Source organism: Mandrillus leucophaeus, unplaced genomic scaffold, assembly GCF_000951045.1.
Source record: "Mandrillus leucophaeus isolate KB7577 unplaced genomic scaffold, Mleu.le_1.0 Scaffold1173, whole genome shotgun sequence".
Classification (NCBI taxonomy): domain Eukaryota; kingdom Metazoa; phylum Chordata; class Mammalia; order Primates; family Cercopithecidae; genus Mandrillus; species Mandrillus leucophaeus.
The window spans coordinates 305,343-322,068 of record NW_012100021.1 but is presented as its reverse complement, the minus strand read 5'-3'; the positions used below and the strand labels follow the sequence as shown (position 1 = coordinate 322,068).

The following is a 16,726-nucleotide window of genomic DNA, read 5'->3' as shown; positions in this document are numbered from 1 at the left end:
GAACCCGGGAGGCGGAGCTTGCAGTGAGCTGAGATCAGGCCACTGCACTCCAGCCTGGGCGACAGAGCTAGACTCCGTCTCGGGGGAAAAAAAAAAAAAGAAAAAGTCTGCTGTCTAATATCTCTTCAGACACCCACTCCTACCCCTTTATATGCTGCCTTCTAGCTTTCACTTGGGCTGCCTCTCTCCTGCCTATGTTCCACCCCCTACTTAGAAATAAAACCAAAAACCCTCGCCATTTAGAAGCTAAAAGACTCCAAGGTGCAGGGAGAAGGAACAGGATCAGGTGGAAGAGCCAGGCTGGGAAGCAGGAGGCCTTACCAAAGGCCCCTGAACAGCAGGGCCAGTCACAGAAGTTAACTTGTTAGTTGCCTGATTGCTACAAGCTGTAGGTGATGACACAGGCAGGCATCGTGGGCCTAACCCTGAAGATGTCAGTGACTTGCTGGCATCAGGTAACTCTAAGCTGAGGACTGCCTGTAATGTCATTTATCTAATCAATAGCATAAAACACTAAGTATGACTTGCAGGTCCAGCCAGCAATCTTTGATAATGTGCTATGCATAAATATTACAGATTCGATTAGTTCTTTTTATATCTTAGGGCTTTTAGGGCCAAATAGCTCAAGATGGTCTTTGACTACGCTTCCCTGAATGTGGGTCTATAGAAACCATTATCTCCAAAAAAAAAAAAAAAAAAAATCAATAAGCCAACAATACATTCTTTTCTTTTTACAGGAAATATGTATTTCAGAAGTCCGTGTTCTGAGAAAACAAAAGTACTTTAGCAGCCTTGAAATGGTAAGTACAAATATGTAAAGAAAGCAACATCACCATTAAAGAACTCCTTCAAACAACAAAGAAAATAGGTTTTACAAGCACCTTGCTGAAACTGAGAGGGAAACAGTCTTAATAAGTTTGTAAAGAGCAAAAGATGAAAAACGAAAATTAATTTTCATGAATACATTACTACTACGGCTGTATCACTGATATTCTTTTAATTTTTAGTACATGTAAACAAAGGAGAGGATCTTGAATCTGGCTGTTCTAAAATGTTTTCAAAAATTTTAAAAGGGAGGAGGAAGTTTATTGATTCCTTCACTATCTATTTTCTCCATAAAATACTGTCATACACTTATCAATGGTGAATTCACCTGCCATGGGGATTTTCAAGGTGCCGTTTTAACTACTTAGAAAAAACAATCCTATTAAGAATAGCTTTAAAGATGAGCCCCAGAGTTGTGTTACTGTTAATTGTATATCTTTATGATATAAATTCTGCATCTATAAATTCAAGAAACGGATACAAGCCATAAATTAAAAGGCACTGCAAATATGAACACACATGTTGACAGAGGAAGAGAAGCTCCTGAAATCATCTGGGAAGGCACAGAATGTGCCAACTGAACCTAGAGCTGGTCCTCGTGCAGCGGCTGTGAGGTCCCCACCTCAGCTCCTGCTCGGCCTCATCCAGGGTGGTGTTTGGCTCTGAAGTCACTCTGCTAAGGGATACATGCCTTGTCAGGTGGTCCCACCTTATTTACTATGGGTGGCAACGAACTCTGGCAACCTTTTCCAAACTCTTTCCAAAGATGGGAGAAACAGAGTAAGAGAAATTACAATTGTGTGGGATGGGCTAACATTTTGACACTCCCTCCCTCACAATACCTTAATTCTTGCTAAAAATCGAACCACGCCTTTTTTTTCTGCCACCAAAACCCTTTTGTTTCAGCAGGGCCTGCCCCAGAGTCTGAAGTGAAGGAGTCTGCTCTTTTCCATTATTTCCTTTCAGGCTTGCTCAGTGATCTTCTCTAGGTCTTTCTGTTGGGACTGTCTTCTGGTTCTACAGCCTACAGATGGAGAACAAGGGATGGTGGGCCACGCTTAGGCGTAAGAGATGCAGGCCAAGGAGGAACTCTTAGGTGGGAGTGGCAGACAGCATCTAGCCTTTCTATTTTTGCAAGAGTTTTGGGTACATTCAGGCTTACCTGTAACAGAAGTTTTTCTTACCACATCAGGGCAGTCCAACTAAAACATCTTAAGAAACAAGTTTGGTGGGGTTTGCCTTAATTTCATGCTTGAAGGGCAAGTAAGACAAAAGAAAGTCATGGTCTTGGTCCGGGGCCTCACTCAAAAGACTGGCAAGTGTTTCTAAAACAGATGGGCTGCCGACTTAGGCAGAGAGCAGTGTGTTCCCTCCAAACCACTATTTTGTTTTGTTTTTGTCTGTTTTTTTTGAGAGAGGGTCGCACTCTGTTGCCCAGGCTGGAGCGCAGTGGCATGCTGACAGCTTGCTGTAGCCTCAACCTCCTAGGCTCAAGCAATCCTCCCACCTTAGCCTCCTGTAGGTGGGATGACAGTCACACGCCACCATGCCTGGCTAATTTTTTTTGCATTCTTTTGTGGAGACAGGGTTTTGCTATGTTGCCCAGGCTGTTCTCGGACTCCTGGGCTCAAGCAATCCAAAGTGCCTGGCCTCCCAAAGTGCCAGGATTACAGGTATGTGCCAGTGTGCCCGGCCCCAAACTATTCTTAAAAATATTTCCATTTTTTTTTTTTTTTTAACTATAGTGTCAGTATTAAAAGGTGAAGAATTTTTAAATCTCAAAAAATAAAGCCTTAAAACTAAATTTAGTTTCCCACTTCAATTGCCATATTGTTACCCAAACAAATACGCCAAGCCCTTCCATTGAGACCAAAAAGAATGTCTGAGCTATAATTAATGTAATTGCTACTGGTGGTGCTCTATGAATAAATGCAGAATTAAAAAAAATTCCATCTGGCCAGGCTTCTGTATTTGCAAATAAATAGTTCTTCCCACACTTCCCCTCAGATATCAGTGACCATCTTAAATAGCATTTTCAGAATGAACTCGTTGTGAAAACAAAATTATTCTGCAACTCTTCCGGAATAGTAAATCCTGATGTGACAAGGAAAACATTCAGGGACACACTGCTGTTGGAAGTGCCTCCTCACTAAATTAAAGAAGAAAATAGATACCAAGTCACATTCTTTTAATGATACAGGTTTTACTCCATTCAGAAGCTCTAGGCTGGTCAGTTCTGAACAAGAACACACAGTTGGCTTCCAACTGATTTCAGAATTAACATTCATAAATCATACTATTAGAGTATATCATAAATACCTTAAATGCCAGCAATTTCACTATAGTGGCACATGTCAAATTTACCACTATTCCTAACGACAGAAACAAGTGATTCTCTGCCTGCTTCTTCAGTGTTGGGTTCCATAATAACAACTGTAATTTAGTAAATGTGTACATTTTATGTAAAGACATTTACATAATACATCATATTTAATTTTCACAACTCTCTTTTAGAAGCCTTAGCCCCACTTTGCAGATGAAGAAGCCAAGCTTCAAGAGCCTGAGTAACTTGTTAAAGATCGCAGTGCCCGAAGCTGGTAGAGTTTGAAAACAAACTCGATACCAAACCTCTTGCCAGTTCCTTAATGTGAAATATCTTATTTTCTATGACTATTAACATGTTGCTTTATGCCATATGCTATACTATATATTATAATTAAAACGAGATTAATAGAACTTTCAAATAAGACTCAAGCAAAAATTCTTGTCTTACACATCACCTCATTTATGAGATACTTAAACTAATGGCCAAATTTGTCCATCTAGAGACATAAGGGGAGAGGAGATTAGATGAAAGATATTTGTGTCATTTCATTAATCTGGAAGTAGACTAATGTCATGGCTCCTTCCATGGCCAACTGATAAAAACACGTCACAGTTGGGCCAGGGAGTGCCAGCTGTGAGCGCAGCCATTTTCCAGAAAGAACGCGGCGGTCACCTCAGACCCACAGCACTGCTTCTTACAACACTGCAATATGGGGAGAAGGCAAACAAGGGAAAAAACGGACTATGATGAAGTACATCAATGTCGAATCTTTAAAAGATTCACTTAAAAAGGAAAAAGGCTTTAAAAAATAACAGGAGTTTTATCATGTGTCTAAGTTTCTAGGTTAGGCATTACCTCATGTTTTTGTAATTTGTTTTGCTTGCTTAAAGGGACAATTTAATAAGTTCAAAATAGAAAAAGAAAAGAGAATGTCAAGATATGATCCCATTTTTAAGTCCCAGAAAATTGTTTAAATAGCTGCCAGTTCAGTTACTTTAAATCCCCTCACCTTGTTGAAATTCTTTAATAGTTCTTCCAGTATCCAAAACTATATTTTTGTTTTTATGTTAATTTATTATGTGTCTCTCCCTCTAGAAAGTAAGCTTTATGAGAGCAGGGACCTGATCTGCGTTCAGCGCTGTCTTCCTAGTTTCTATAATAAAGTAGGTGCTCACTAAATATGCCAAAGAAGAAAAAATATACGGATAAGCAATTTACACATAGATAGCACCTAGGAAATACTTAAACATAATGTAGCTTTTTCATTGAAAATAATCAAAACCAAATCTATTATTAAAGGATATTTATTTTTATAAATGAACTAAGAAAAAAATAGCCTTACTGTGTATAGTGGCTGTTATTTACAACAGCCTGTATTAGCTTTGCAGAGAATATAAAGATAGACTTAACAGAATCCCTATCTTTAAGGAGTTTGCAGTTTGGTGTAGAAGACAGCATGTGTGCATCTTATGATAACAGAGGGAGATTACAGTTAGGTCGGACTTTGGGAAGAGTGATGTTCCAGCCTCGCCCTCATTTGAAGTTCTGAGGAATTGTTTGAAAGAAACAAACTTCTGGACTCCAGTGATCAGGGAATCATGGCATCAGCTAGCACTTACTGAGTACTGGCCATGAGCTAGGCACTGCTTGGTACTCTCCATGCTAAAAAGCCATGACCTAGATGTTGAGGGCTGGGAAGAAAAGGTTACGTGGAAAGAAGGTTGCTCGCCTCAGGGTGGAGCTGACATACGCAGAGGGAAAAGAGCAAAGGTGACAACGTGCAGGGTGTAGCTGGGAGGTGGTGAGGCGGCCAGACTACAGCACCGTCTGAGACCCCAGGACAGAAGATGATGTTGGAGAGGCAGGTGGGCCGGATGACGATACAGCCTCTATCCTGCAGCTAAAGAGAGCTGTGGGAAAGGAATGACGGTGTAGAAAGGGTTTCACAGCAGGAGGGGTTTAAACTCACAGTCTGGGTGTTCGATCAAGAACCCTCAGCTGAGGTTGGTTTTAATCCGTAGAGTTTAAAAAAGCTGAATGCTTCTGGAAAAGGCGTGGAAACCTTCTTCCTATCACTACAGCTAAGTCATTTCATTGACTCTAATACCTGACTGGCTCCTTGGGTACCAGTTTGAGACCCCAAGTTTATAGAGGGCTAACGTAAGAGCCATTTGGAGGGGAGAAGATGAAACAAGGAACAGGGAAACTTATTAAGTAACTACTGCAAAAATCCAGGAAGAGGCCGTACAAATATAGTTAAAAGAGTGATTAAAATGGAAAAGAAAAAGAGCTTTGTGCAAGAGACACGGCAATCAAGAGAAGCATTAATTAATTAGAAAATGTAGCGGTCATGATAAAAACAAAAGGCAAGGACGAGACCATTTGGAAAACAGGTAATCCCTGGGTTTTCCTTTGGGGGCTCTTTAGATATCTACATAAATTCTGGGCCAACCATTGTTCCTAAAACCTCTTACATTATTGGAAGACTGCATTTCTTCTGTTGTAAGGAGGCTGGACTTCCCCTGCTCCTCTCAAAAGAGCCATTCTGGGCAGAACAACCATGACGGCTGTTTCTAAGACCCCCTTTTGTTCTGGATCCATAAAGCAGCCACCAATGTGATCTCATAAACAACTACTGCTTAGTGCTAGCCTCCCATCTTCACTTGGCAAGAGAATCCCACAGCAGCTAGTCGTAAAGAAACTTCCCTGATCCCAGTGATCTAGCCAAGAAGTAACTACCTCCCTTCATAGGCAACGGGGAAGAAAACTCACAGTTTCGATTAGACAGCTTCTCTAAAGGCAAACCCAGGAGCCATCTGGGTTGTCATTTTTCTCCCCACTAGACAGTGTGACCTTATGTCCTCCCCTGTGTTTTGCTTTGTGTGATACAAGCAGGTCTGAAAACATTTAAGTGAATGTTGCTAATCTAAACAGAGGAAAAGGAACATGAGTTGCTCTCTCCCAGGGTAAAAGCTTTCTAAAGACCCAAGCAGTAACACAGGGCCTCTTCCTCAGATTTTAAAAATAATGAAATTATTTCTAAAAACAAAAATCACTGGAATCTGAAACACTTAATATAGTTTTCTGAACATATGACATCTCTGCAAGCAGATTATAAATGTAGATGTTAATGAAGAAAAAGGAATGGTTAATATCCACACGGCATATTATGTTGCTAAAATCTGCTCACAAGGGGACCTCTGAATTACATACTAAGATTATTTTCAATGTTCAAAAATAGGTTAACTTTAATTATGTTCAAAAATAGGTTTCATTATGTTCAAAAATAGGTTAACTTTAATTTCAACCTCACTTGTTCAGAAAACAGCTACCTCATCTCTACGCGTCTAACAGTCTACAGAGGCTGAGTGCGCCCGGTGGGTCATCCCGCCACTTTGAGTTCGTATGGCACATTTCGTTCAAGTTTTGATGCTAGGAGCTCCCTCTGAGTCTCAGGCTACAGGAGGAACAGCTGAAGAGTTTGAAGAGAAGATAATGCCACTCTTCCAGGTTCCAGAACTAAGCAAACACATGATTTATTTGCAGGATCAGGCTCCAGAGTAGAGGGGTTTGGGTTCTGACATTAAAACCACCATGTTGGTGTATTATGGGTATTACAATGCAATTTCATCCCTTGCCAAAAACTGTGGGATAATCAAATGCAGCAAAAAGACAACACACTTGGTGCCAGATGACTGTTAGGTTGCAGGCTTCATCTGCATAAAAATCCTTACCTGTATTTTAGTCACTGCATCTGTAATGCGGCCCTCACAGAGAAGCCACTCAATAAAAATTACTGAACGAGAACAAACAAGTAAATCTTTCCAATGTGTTGTCTGACACTGCACATGTGATACTTTTTTTTCTTAAAAATCTATGAAAGGAGGATAAAATTTTTGATGCCTTTTAAAAACAGTATACGGTATAAACTATACTTTTGATGACAATGTGTCATGCTATTTTTTATGTAAGAAAGAATAGCAATACTTCAGATATTAAGCTATCACTTTACATAGCAAATTACTGGGTTTGAAAAAGCTTTCCAAACCTAGACAAGTTCCCTTTATACATGTCACTATATAAATAGCATAGACATTTTCGTTCTCTATAAATTATTTCATTTGATGTGATGAATCCAGTTGTTCAAAGCAACACAGCAAAACAAGTGCTTGCACTGGGCTGGCAATGATGATCAAAACCAAGGTCCACTGGAGCCAAGGCTGGGCAACGCAAAAGTGGCAAGAAAATGAAAGCAGAAAGACAAGAGAAAAGGGGAAAGCTGGCAAAGAAAGAACAAACCAGCATGTTCTACCACAAACACAATGGTAGAAAGAGGGAAGTAAGAGAACCTGAGGCGGGAGAGGTCACAGGGAGATCCGGGAAAGCGAACAGAGAAGGACCACCTAGGACCACTTGCACAGCAGCGTGGGGGGTGGAGGGGACAGGCTCATTGTCTCGGGGTTCCTAAGTGTATGAAAAATGCTGTTCAAAATTACTTGGTTATTAAGAGATCATGTTCTATATCCTCTAATCACAAAAGGAAGGAAGCATAAAAAAATTTTCAAAAACAATTCCAGTAAAATTAGCCACCTGTGACAGCGGAGACCCCCCAAAAGGCCAAGAACATCATCTGATTTTTCATTGTATCCTCAGCACCAAACACAGGGAAGACTCTTAATAAAATTTTACTGAAAGCACAACAGAAAAAGTGTTTGAAGGCCACGGGTGGTAGCTGACGCCTGTAATCCCAGCACTTTGGGAGGCCGAGGCAGGTGGATTACTGGAGGCCAGGAGTTGAAGACCAACCTGGCCAACATGGTGAAACCCCGTCTCTACTAAAAATACAAAAATTAGCGGGGCGTGGTGGTGCCTGCCTGTAGTCCCAGCTACTCGACAGACTGAGGCACGAGAATTGCTTGAACCTGAGAGATGGAGGTTGTTGCAGTGAGCTGAGATCATGCTGCTGCACTCCAGCCTGGGCGACAGAGTGAGACTTTGTATATAATTTCCACTGTTAGCTGTTATCCAGTAGAAGTGACATTGTGTTTTGAGTCTGAGGAGGGAATATTCCATTTAGTTGTAATATACAACATTAATTTAACAATCTGCCACCTTAAAATATTTTTTCCCCAATATAAACAATTCTTTTATTTCTTAGAAATAGGATGACTCAGTTGAGTACAATTTTAAATTTAGTGATGTGGGGAAAAATAATTTGGGAAAAGGATGTTGATCAATTGTAGGCTTTGGAAATACTTGTCAATAGATGATTGAAATATACAGGAGAAATGCTACAGACCTTTGATACATCCCTGACAAGACCCTTGTGCATCTTCAACACAGCTGAGTAGGGAGGGGGCTGAAGATAAAGGTTACCAAAACTCAAAGAACTGCTCTGGAGGAGACATCTGGCAAACTAGACAACAGAAATTTATCCAGCCGAACAGCTTTCAGGCAGAAGCAAAAACTGAAATTCCAAAAGTTCCTATTATCCCCTCAAATACGAGTTACTGGGGAAAGACAGTTCTAAAAAGGCCACGTGATTATCAGTGTGTAACTATAGTCAAATGTTGAAATGGAGGAAAACGTTTTATAAGGTGGGCAAGACAACAGGAGCCCTCTGCTCCTTCTTCACAATTTAGACCTAAAAAGGTAAAATTAGACCACAGGGGCTCTCCCTTCACGGTCGACTTGATTACTGGCATGAAAAAAGGCAGATAATGGTAACTTTTTTGGCATTACAGCTAAGATTTGAATGTGGGTATAGGCTTTGTGTTGTTAACTTCCTGTACCAGAGATTTAGTTAAAATATACAGGAGAATGAATACCTGATTAAGTGCTTTACCATTAGCCCTAATTTTTTAAAAAACTATTTTTAACATTGTGGAAAAATACATATCACATGAAACTGCCCTTAACTCTTGGTAAGTACACAATTCAGCAGCATTCATTACAATCAAAATGTGCACCATCACCACCATCTATTGCCAACACTTTTCATTGCCCCAAATGGAAACTCTGTGCCCATTAAGCAATATTAAATAATTTCGTTAAGCAAAAAGTAAGAAAAAAAAAATAGTCTGTAGAGAATTAACCGCAAATGGCAACCAAGCTGTCTGGTTAAAATAAGAGAATGAACAGTAAGCCAAGTGCTTTACTATTCTATCTAATTTTAGCAAGAAAAAAATTAAAAAGAAAAGTCATTGTTTATAGAGAATTGACTATAAACGGCAATAAAGGGAGCTAGTAATATAACAGTTATAATTACCTTAGAAAGCTTTTCACAGTCTTCTATTTTCACACATATTTTATTGTCTACTTTGGCTTTGTTACTTTTTCATTTTCCCCCTTATTTTTTTTTCCAATGATAATGCTGATTCAGAATACAATGAGTAGAAATGGGACTTAAAAGTGAACTTGGGGGTAAAAATGGTGAAGAAAAGGAAAGGCAGCTCGTATCCAAATTTTCAGAGAAGAAAACAGGCTTACAGAGGTAAAAAGTAACTCCAAGAAGCTGTTAACTAACTGGTGGGATTGTACTGGAACTAAGGCAATCAAATTCTGCTCTACCATCCAGGCCACCTTGGTGAGGGTGCTGTAGTTTGGATATGGCTTTTATCTTTTCTTTTTCCAAACTTTGAAAAATGGTCATTTTTCCTTAATCTTTTTTTTCAACTTAATATAAGGTTAAAAATTAATCCAGTATCTCTTCCATTTTAAAACGTTCCGTCCATTCTTTAGACTGTTTTAAAAGATTTTAAAAATATATTAACAAGAGGAGGAAACAGTAAGTACATATCATATTTTATCTGCTAGATGTATGAGAAGAAAAATGAGACTTCCTTATTAGAATGTGACTATTCTTGTCTTGATTCCAATTTCTGGAACTGCCACATATCAGTCAGGACTATAAAAAATGGATATATACGATAAGGCTCACTCTAGCTGGAGGCATGCAATAGAACATCTTGTAGTATGAACATTATAATGATTAAAAGTCATTTTATTCAATACACACAAATGTAAAAACTACTAATAATTAAAAGCCTATGTGAACCAGAATTTTCCCTCATGTTTGAGACAAGAGAAAACTTACAAAAACAAGGCAATATTTAATACATATATGTTTTTTAAATGCCATTTTACTTTTAATTGTACTTCATCTCTGATTTACCTCTGCAATCTCTATCCTTTTGGCAAGATCATCAAGAGAAAGACAGCTCTCATCAGAAGGCAGATTCTCCTGCAGACTATAGGATGCTTCTTCAGGAGAGAGATCTTGAAGGAGATCAGAGTCGTCGTCTTGGTTATCTTCGTAGGAAAGGGAATCTTCAGTATCTTTTAAACATCCTTCTAAAAGGCTGTTCAAATAGTCTTCTGTTTCTCTGTTGAGTTGCTCATCTTTCTCTCCCTTTTCCTCTGGGGCCATACACACCTCTGGAAGCAGTGTGCCTAGGTCAGATATTTGATTACTTCCACAGAGCACATTCTCAGAGCCGTCTGAGTCAGCCAGCGCCTGTGGTGATTTTCCATCACTGTCCGTAAGATCAGGCTGCTGCAGCTCATTTAATTCATTGTTCGCAAGTTGGTCTGTGGGCAACGCCTCAGAAGCATCCCGAAGTGGCAAACGGAGTTCTTTTCTCTGAGCCTGTGAATATTTACCCTCAGAAATCAATGCAGGAGGTATACGGTCACAGCCTGGTAAAATCAGTGTCTCCGTCGCTGAGTCGCTGGAAGGCAACACTTTAGGGTCTTCAGCAATGCCCTCTATTCTGGCCACATCCTGGCAGGCCTCTGTCTGAGCCAGCTGCAAGCCACTGTCATCCTCACAAGCATCCTCAGAAGAGTCTGGCCCAGACGGGCTCCCTGCTGTCTCGGAGGACTGGGTGTGGAGCGGTAACGTGGCTTCAGTGCGGCAGAGCAGCTCCTCCGTGTGGTCCTTTCCCGCAGTTACCGAAAGGCTTGGGGCATCCGCCTGCTGGTCCATCTGATGACAGCAGGGACTGCTCCCCACGGGCTCCTCTTTACGTTGGCTGTCTTTATCTGGCTCTGTGCCAAGACAAGTTTTACTCTCTAAAGATGAAGAAAAATAAATTGTTAAAAATTCAAAAAACACTTCGTATGGGAAGGAAAAGAAGGGACTTATGAATATGTGTAATACAACAATATTCTAACCCTTTCAAATGGAAATTCTATCTGTTGCATTATAGTGTCTTTAGGTAGAGGAAATACCTAAAATATTTAGTAAATAATCCTTATACAGAACAGGGATTATTCAAAAGCATGTGAATATGACTAAATCATTTAGTCCTCATTATAATCAAAAAAGTCATTTTCAAAGGTTTAAAAGCTACTCTGAACTTTAGTAGCATTTTACATTAAAATGAAGTTAGAAAAATTATTTTCAGCACATTTAAGACATGGTGTATTGGGCCGGGTGCTGTGGTTCACGCCTGTAATCCCAGCACTTTGGAAGGCTGAGGTGGGCGGATCACCTGAGGTCGGGAGTTTGAAACCAGACTGACCAACATGCAGAAACCCCGTTTCTACTAAAAATACAAAATTAGCTGGGTGTGGTGGCACATGCCTGTAATCCCAGCTACTCAGGAGGCTGAGGCAGGAAAATTGCTTGAACCCGGGAGGCGGAGGTTGCGGTGAACCGAGATTGCGCCATTGCACTCCAGCCTGGGCAACAAGAGCAAAACTGTCTTAAAAAACAACCAACCAAAGAAAAGTAGTATTGGTCTGGTTTACTAAGATTAAAGGAACAAAACTCAGTTCTGTTAAAATTTACAATTTGACCATAATACCACTAATAAATATGTTTGCAAATTACTTGCAACTTTTTTTTGTTTGTTTGTTTGAGACGGAGTCTCACTCTGTCTCCCAGGCTGGAGTGCAGTGATGCGATCTCGGCTCACTGCAAGCTCCGCCTCCCGGGTTCACGCCATTCTCCTGCCTCAGCCTCCCCAGTAGCTGGGACCACAGGCGCCCGCCACTACGCCTGGCTAATTTTTGGTATTTTTAGTAGAGATGGGGTTTCACCGTGTTGGCCAGGATGGTTTCAACCTCCTGACCTCCTGATCCACCCGCCTCGGCCTCCCAAAGTGCTGGGATTACAGGCCTGAGCCACCGCGCCCGGCCTACTTGCAACTTCTTAAAGGGAGGTAGCAAAGGGTAGCAATAAGAAGGATACGTTTTTGCAACAAGCAGAAATGGGTTTGAATTTTGACATCTCTTTCAATTTCTACTTTAAGTAAAACCAACTTATTTTTATTTCACTTTAAAATGAAACAGTTAAAAACCTCCGTGTGAACAATGAAGGAGAAGTGCATGGATGGGTAGATAACAGAGAAGCTTGCTCATTCTCGCTTTATTGGTACACTTAGCATTCATAACTATTTTGGAAGTTTTAACCTTTTTATACTAATATGCTGTTTAACTTAAATAAATGAGCCAAATGTGAAAATAAAAGAGAAAACATGATGATAATTTTATTCCATTTGTTTTTTTATTTACTGATACTTTTTCTTTTTTTTTTTTTTTTCTTTCCTTTTCACCCTGGACTCCAAAAACATATTGATACTTTACTACTAATTACCAACTGACAATTGAGGCCCACACCATATCAAGCAAAAGGCATTCCTGAAACGTCGGCTTCAGATTTCAGAGCATCTGGTGCTGAGGCTGCCACCTCAACTCCGGGTTGCTGAGAGGTAGCTATTCAGTAGAGTTCATAGCACCTCCCCTGACACCCTGACTCAAATTGTCAGATGCGGATCAGGAGAAGGAAGAAGTGGTCACCTTTGGGAGAACACAGCCTTCCTTCTCTCTCCCCACCCCAAAGAATCACTCTAAGTTTGTGAGGCTGCAAGAAAACACAGGCACATTTCACTTTCCTTTGGTTGTCTGCTTTGCCACTGGGCTTGCTGGTCTGCCCCTCCCTCTGCTAAATGGGGGAAGGTTAGAGCAGTGAGGGCCACAGCCAAGGGGAAAGGGGGCCAAGCCGCTCCTCTACGATTCCAGGTACCCAAAGGTTCAGAAGATGTCCCTCGAAACATGTCCACAGGATTCAGAGACTAAATGAGACTGGGAACCACAGTCCCACAGGCACTGTGAAAGCACAGGGCAGAGAGAACCCCCACATCAGAGGAATGGGGTGCGTTGCTTCCAGCTGAGGGTCAGTTACCTAAAGGCTGCAAATATCTAGGGGAGCAGCTTGGGGGTAACCTCCTCCGTAGCTGCTCCTGCTGGAGCCACCACACGACCTGGGTTCAGTCATAAGCACCAATCCAGCGAACTCCAACCAGGAGCAGACTGTGTTCCCAGCCCTGGCAACTGGAGGGCGGAGAAGAGCTTTGAGTATAATGAGATTTAAGTGTGAAAATCAAGTTCAGGATTGAATAGGGCTAAGCTCTAAATAATCAAAATGAGACTATTTAATAGCTTATTAGTAAGTGACTGAAAAGGTACAGAATCAGTCTGAGGTGCCATTTTATGAGTTGGAGGTGGGGTGGTGGACGGCCGCTATGTCACGAAGTAGAACCGCTTAAAGTATCGTATCTAATTAACTGAGATATCACTTAAGTGATAAGCAATAAAGACAATCTATGGGTACAATGTATTATTTACAAAATAGCCTGAAAATGGTTGCTTCATCCCATTATTTAGAAATACTACAGAAAATATGGGGAAAAAAACTCCACCATAATTTTGGAAAAGCCAAGATTTCCAAACTACATTCGGAGAGTCACCCACATTGTCGACATTTCTCTTTAAAATATTGTTTGGTGAAACTTGGGCAACATTTCTTTCCCGAGAATTCAGTCCATACTCCCTCACAGGGTTATTCCTGGGACATCTGGATTGTTGAAGCCTTTGATAAGCCATACAATGCACTTAGCAGAAGCAGGCTGCATTCAATTAGAAATGGGAAGACCCGGCCAGGCGTGGTGGCTCACGCCTGTAATACCAGCACTTTGGGAGGCTGAGGCGGGTGGATCATGAGGTCAGGAGATCGAGACCATCCTGGCTAGCACGGTGAAACCCCATCTCTACTAAAAATACAAAAAATTAGCTGGGCGTGGTGGCGGGCGCCTGTAGTCCCAGCTACTTGGAAGGCTGAGGCAGGAGAATGGCGTGAACCCGGGAGGCGGAGCTTGCAGTGAGCCGAGATTGCACCACTGCACTCCAGCCTGGGCGACAGAGCAAGACTCCGTCTCAAAAAAAAAAAAAAAAAAAAAGGAAATGGGAAGACCCAGGTTCTAGCTGTGAATCAAAGCACCAAGCAAGTGACTAAACTTGGTACCTCAGTTTCCCCATCTGTACCACATGAATCAAAGCAGAGGCCAAGTTGAAGGAGGTGCTGGGCAGCAACCATGCTAAGTAAGTCTCAAACTCAAATGCACAGCTTGTAATAGCACTTTTCTCAATGTGCTCAACACAGAGACACGTTCACACCCACACTGGGCAGCTTTGTGATATTTTTCCTCCTTTAAGATTGTTATGAAGCTCATTTTACGGTGATTTCTGATATAAAAATGACTGGAAAAGGAAAGACAGGAAGAACAGAGTCTAGCAGGACTGACCCAAGGCAACATCCCTAGCTTGTCTCAGAAGTGAAAAGGAGATAAAGAAAGATTTGAAAGAATAAAAATATACTTTGTAAAGAGTAAAAGGTTGGCCGGGCATGGTGGCTCATGTTTGTAATTCCAGGACTTTGTGGGACCGAGGTGAGAGGACCGCTTGAGCTCAGGACTTCCAGACCAGCCTGAGTAACACAGTGAGACCTCCATATCCACAAAAATATTTAAAAATTAACTGGATACCGTGGTGTGTGCCTATAATCTCAGGTACTGGGGAGGCTGAGGCGGGAGGATTACTTGAGCTCAGGAGCTCGCTGCAGTGAGCCGTGATGGTGCCACTGCACTCCAGCCTGGGCAACAGTGTGAGACCCTGTCTCAAAAAAAAGGGAGGGGAGGGCAAAAGGCTAATCATGACATCATCATCATCATCATCATCATCACATCACTTCAGGGCAACTCGTCCAAAACACCTGACACTTCCTCTTCAGTATCAGGGCTCTCAGGCCCAGTAACATAAAACCTGGAAATATACATTAATAGTAAAATTAGATGTCAAGGGGAAAAAACCCTAAAACATACTCATTTATTTTTATTTTCTAAAGCTTTTATAATGAGCAACATGCCAAACATTTAGAAGAAAGCCTCTTAAAATCTTCTGATATAAGAGCACAAGGTGGTAGGAAATCATCATCAATGCTTTAGAAATACATACACAAACTAAAGTATATCGTATGTTAGTAAACAGAAAAGGGGAGAAATTAAATTGCTATGAATTATCAAGATACAGAGTTTTAAATATCTAAATTGACAGAACAAATTTCTGGTAAAGTGCATACAATAACTGTTGGTTTTTAAACAGAAAACAATGTATGAATGTACCAACGCCAGTTCTATTTCAGAGCATTTTGTACCATCTTTGCTTATTCTGTTATATATATATATAACCACCTACTGAAAACATAAGAATTTTATGTTTTTATAAGAACTTAGATTTTATGGTATCTACTACCAGAAGTCTAAAATGTGGACCTAAACAATATAAAAATTCTTGTTTTGCTATTTTTCTAGGAGAGGTATAGGTACAAAAATGTAAGTGCAAAAAAAAAAAAGAAAAGATCCTTCACAGCAAATCAGAGGTAACACTTGTAAAATATCAGACGAGGCAGGTATCTTTCCCGTTGCTCCCTAGCTTAAGTTAAAGCATACCTGACTCTTTGGTGGCAGCTCCTCTTTCCTTTGGATCTTCAGACACTCGTAACTGCGTAGAGCATTTCCCTTCCTGGGACTTCTCCACAGCTGCTATCTAAAAAGTTTAAAACGAGAAAACCCAACTTTTGGGAAAACTGTTGTGTTAAACTAGGAAGCTGAAAATAACTTGGGAAAGGTTTCTTTATTTTCCAAAACAGTCCATAAAACAGACATATGACACAAACATTTTTCCTAGAAATATTTTCAAAAGAAACAATTTCTTACCTTATGTTTGGATAAAAGAGGACTGTAGAAAAAAAGAAAGAAAAAAGAATTAAAAAAAAAAATTACAGCAGCAATACGCTTCCAAACAAATGTCACTGAAATGGCTATAAAAAAATACAGCTTCTCTGGATTCTAATATTAGCACAGAACGTTTCCACGGCTGAAACATTACCACTGGCTCACATAGTTCAAAGTGCAGCTATATCATGTGTTAATCTCCTTAGATGGCCAATTAAACTGGAAACCCCCAAAGAAGCTACCAACGCTGCACTCCAAAAGAAAAAAAAAAAAAGAATGCTAATCTTTCGCTAATAAATAAAGACGATTTCACATACACATATTTAAAAAATTTCAGTTTATGTCATTTTAGTCTAAAATAGATTATGGTTGAAGATAATTTTGTTGGAATTCTCCATGGAAACAGATAAAAAGTATAAATATTAAACGTTAGGGAATACCCAAGATAACAGAATGTACATATCCATTAAAGGCACACACAAAAATGCTCATCGCCACT

At 40.5% G+C, this 16,726-nt stretch overlaps 1 protein-coding gene across 2 annotated transcripts in view; it reads right to left on the bottom strand.

Annotated features, from left to right (window-relative positions):
- CNST (consortin, connexin sorting protein) overlaps positions 1–16,726 on the bottom strand; it is a 133,893-nt gene that overhangs the window by 11,147 nt on the left and 106,020 nt on the right. For both annotated transcript variants that reach the window (XM_012000964.1, XM_012000969.1), the window contains exon 9: positions 10,326–11,224. In XM_012000964.1, coding sequence (XP_011856354.1) covers positions 10,326–11,224 — 899 coding nt within the window. The remainder of the gene's footprint in view (positions 1–10,325; positions 11,225–16,726) is intronic.